General features: G+C 51.4%; 1 protein-coding gene across 1 annotated transcript; it reads left to right on the forward strand.

Annotated features, from left to right (window-relative positions):
- The first annotated feature begins 2,224 nt into the window (after nt 1-2,224).
- Nucleotides 2,225-3,802, forward strand: LOC127311999 (BTB/POZ and MATH domain-containing protein 1-like). The gene is made up of 2 exons (XM_051342475.2): nt 2,225-2,457; nt 2,542-3,802. Exon 2 carries the CDS (start codon nt 2,550-2,552, stop codon nt 3,594-3,596), a length of 1,047 nt encoding a protein of 348 aa, XP_051198435.1. The 5' UTR covers nt 2,225-2,457; nt 2,542-2,549; the 3' UTR covers nt 3,597-3,802.
- The last annotated feature ends 434 nt before the right edge of the window (nt 3,803-4,236 follow it).

Genomic DNA, 4,236 nt, shown 5'->3' on the forward strand with positions numbered 1-4,236 from the left:
CAGGGATGTGATCTTGAAGTAGGTTTTTGCGGTTTGCCACTAGAGCAGTTAACTAGTACCTGATCCGTCAGATGAACTAGCCCCAACTACCATTATCCCTGTACAATATAGAAATTTGTATGCGAAAACATATGATAAAGTTTAGAGTTATCGAATAAAAATAAAGGTGGAGATTTTCCCTAACTCTACGATTCAAGCAAAATCTCGGGGGCTACTGACATAGGCATCCCCAATGGGCCTGCCGAAGATGGTACCCGGGGTTTATTGAAGGCCCACGACCCGAAGGATAAGAAGAATTCGGAAGCCCAACTTCTTAGTTAAGGAAAGCTAGAGTTGTATTAGGGAAGAACACTTGTAATATTACGGGAGGAGTTGGAAACCTTCCCGAACTCTGTAACTTGTACATCAAGAGTCCCTCGGCTCCGCCTCCTATATAAGGGGGAGTCGACGGACAAAGAAAGCATCGAATCATTGTCTCAAAAACCCTAGTTTTCATATCGTCGAGTACTTTTCGGCTGAAACCTTCGAGATCTACTTGCCCTCTACTTCTAACTAAACCCTAGTCTATAACCCGTAGGCATTGACAATTTAAAACCTTGTCACCTCCCCCTCGAGCTTCAACCTCTCTTTGGCCTTCTTGTTTCCCTCCGGCTTGCCATTGTTTCGGCCCTCCTTCTCATCCTCGGTATCGTCCAATGCAACCATTGTAGCTTTCTTGGGTGCCATTTCTTTGTCCCTCAATTGCCACATGGGGAGGTGCTGAAGCACATCAAAACAATGTCGCATCGTGAAGCTCTTGCCCTTGCTGCCAGCCATATCTCTGTACCTAGCATCAGCAATGTGGTCCTACATTTGCAAAATAAATATGAAATCGTCAAGGTGTGGTTACCAAACCAAACACAAATTGCGAAAACAGAAAGCAAGCAAATTCACTCACATATTCGTCCACAGTTGCGCCGCTAGGAGGATTCAACACCACTTGATTCATTGGTGCCGTCCACCGGCTGCATGCTGGTTTGATTGGGTTCTAATGTCCTTGGATGAATCGGTACGTGCGATTGACAAGTTGGCGAGCACGAGGCATCAGTTTATGTAATTTGTCCTTGATGCGTTGCCACTAGCGCTTCCCGGTTTGATCGTTGCCGGAGGCTGAATCCATCCCCAGGGCGGCCCAAGCTTGGCACAACGTCGTGTCTTCTATTTCTGTGTAGTTGTTGGTCCTTCTTTTCTTCTTCTTTCCATCGGCCTCGACCTCGACCACACCTTCGTCGCCTTCATCTTCTTCCCATCGTCCCCTTGTTCCCCTTCATCCACGTCTTCCTCCCAATCTCCGCTCATCCCAACGTCGAACGGAGCGAGTGGAGCAATGTTAACCTCATCCAACATCTCCATGTACGAGGCATTGCCGTTCCTACCAATAATCGGCCTCAATTTCTGCTCGCAATTTAAAATGATTTGGAGTTAAATAATTTACCTTGTTGACCTGTCGTCGAGCACGTCTTGGGCGTCGTTCGCGTTGGCAACTGGCGGTGGCGTTGACGGGGATGGGAGCGGAGGCGGGGCGCCACGACTCGTCTTCGTCTTCGACTTCGTTCTCTCTGTCACCGAATTCTTCGGTCTGGCGCGGGATGTCCTCGGTGCCGTCGGCTTGGCTGCGATGGCCCCTTTGGCGACAGCCGGGACAGCACCATTGGCCGCACCACCGATCGTCGCGACACCAGTTTGCGGGACCACTTGCGTTCTCGTGCGCCGCCGCTTGAGGAATCTCGTGAACAAGACCATGCTCGCGACGTCGACGGGGGTGGTGGGGGTGGTTGGAGTAGCGAGAGCTCCGGCAACCACGGGAGAAGGTGGTGGGGCCTGCGAGCTAGCTCTGGCGGCCGGTGGTGTCGATTCGAGACTCATGCCGGCGAGATCGGGCGAGACGCAGATCGGCGGCAGCGGCCGTTGGGAGGAGGTGAAAGTTCCATCGCGCGCAAACTAGAGATTTCGTTCAGGCTGCGTTCGGTTTGCTCGTTCGCCCCCGACTAATACATGCCGAGCTGGGGTTTCGCTGTCGGCTCGAAAACTCTCTTTGCGATTTTAATTACTATATGGTTGCTGATTTGCGCCTATTTTTGAACCCGTATTATTCTGTTTTGCCCAGTTTGGTGAATGTTTGATCAAAGTTTACAAATTTTAACTTTGATAAAATCTAGAAGGCGAAGTATTTGGGGAGACATAAACAACTGCCATTCCATTCCTCCGCCGCCGCCGCCGCCGCCTTCTCCTCTCCGGACCCCTCCCACGCCGCCGATCTCCGGTAGACAAGGCAGATCCGGCACGTCGGGGGACCAGATCCACCCAGGGCCGCCGGAAGGCCAGTCGATCCGCGCCGCTGACGCCGGAAAGCCAGCCCGCACTCGTCCCCCTCACCTCCGTCGGCGCTCGCTTAGGGTTTCTGCTCCAAGTGCCGTGGTGAGCCATTCTCGCTGAATCGTACTTCTACGCTGTCAAACACACGCAGGCGCGTTTGATCTGTTCCACCAATCCACTGTGCAGCCTTCGCCATGGAGCATGCCTGCATAAACTTCACCGCCGTCGCGCGCTCCGTGCGGCTGCTCAAGGTCGACGGCTTCAGCCTGACCGAGAGCATGGGCAACGACGATTGCGTCAAATCCAGATGGAGTTTCGATGGGTACGAGTGGGAAGTCCGAATCTACCCCGCAACCAACTGCTCCGTAGCAGTGGAGGTTGCCTTTCTCAGCAGACCCCGCAAAGGCAGTGTGAGGGCGGCAATAGGCTTCCGGATGGTCGATCCGAGAGGGATGATCAAGCCATCCAATGAGCTTTGCGTGTCTTGGGTGTTCACTAATCCCCACGAATGCTCGCCCAAAAAGATAGTCGCAGGAAGACGTGAGCTGGGAGCATCGGGTTTTGTCAGGGCTGATTCTTTCACAATGCAGTGCACCATTACCGTTCTCAAGGAACTCCCTGATACAGCGCCGGATACGGTCCAAGAAGTGCCTGTGCCATCCTCAAACCTGCACCGGCACCTCGCTGATCTCCTGCAGAGCGAGACGGGAGCGGACGTCACGTTTCTCGTGTCCGGGGAGACCTTCGCCGCGCATAAAAGCATACTGGCCGCGAGATCTCCGGTTTTCATGGCCCAGTTCTTTGGAGACATGAAGGAGAAGTGCTCGCAGAGTGTGGAGATCAGGGACATGGACCCCGTGGTGTTCAGGGCTCTGCTTCACTTTATCTACACTGATGCCCTGGCTGAACTCGATGAGAAGGATGAGGCGGCGACGGTGATAGCACAGCACCTACTTGCAGCGGCTGATAGGTATGGACTGGACAGGCTCAAGCTGATCTGTGAAGGCAAGCTCTCCGGTGGCATCGATGTTGACACGGTAGCAACAACTCTGGCTTTAGCCGAGCAGCACAATTGTCCACAGCTCAAGGCCAAGTGTGTCGGGTTCATCGTTACAAGTCCTGCAGTTCTTGATGCTGTGCTGGCGACGGATGGGTACAAGCACCTGGAGGCATGCTGCCCGTCGGTGCTGGCTGACCTTCTCAAGTCAAGTCTGCGCATGGGAGGAAGAACTGATGCATAATTAGGTGCTAATTGATATCCCAAATATGATCATGCATAGACTCTGTTTGTGCTTGTGATGTATGTAGGTCTAGTTAACTTGTCCAACGAACTGAAGCTCAGTTAGGTTAGTGTGTGTCTGCTTGCTATGCATGCACATGTCTAGTAGCAAATTGTGTTCCCCTGACTTTTGTTATGTGCAACATTACTACTTTCTGTTCCTGTTCACTGTGATGTAGTAATTTAGTGCTAAATGGTTCTGTATGCTTGTGCCCTTGTGAGTGTCATCTGACCAGTTTGTGCAGAGCTTGACAAGAATCTTCTGTTCAGTGATTTATATGATCCATTATCTCACCTGCAGTCCACACAATCCTGGTGTGTGTTTTCACTGCGTATACTGGGAGTTCTTTTTAACATCTTGTCACCAAATTTGGAATGAGATTACGAAAAATCCATCTGACAGTTGCTAGTCACGAAGGAAGATGGCTCATATCTTACACGCCGAGGGCCAACATCCTGATGCAGGGATTTCAATGTAACTGGACATGTAGCAGAGTTCTCAATTGCTTCCAGGTTGAAGGGGCCTACTAAATAATCCTTTGTTCCAGATTGCTCAGAGAGCTTAGTTGTTTTTTTTTTTCTTATCTAAGCCCATAATTTTC

Source organism: Lolium perenne, chromosome 7 (assembly GCF_019359855.2).
Source record: "Lolium perenne isolate Kyuss_39 chromosome 7, Kyuss_2.0, whole genome shotgun sequence".
Lineage (NCBI taxonomy): Eukaryota > Viridiplantae > Streptophyta > Magnoliopsida > Poales > Poaceae > Lolium > Lolium perenne.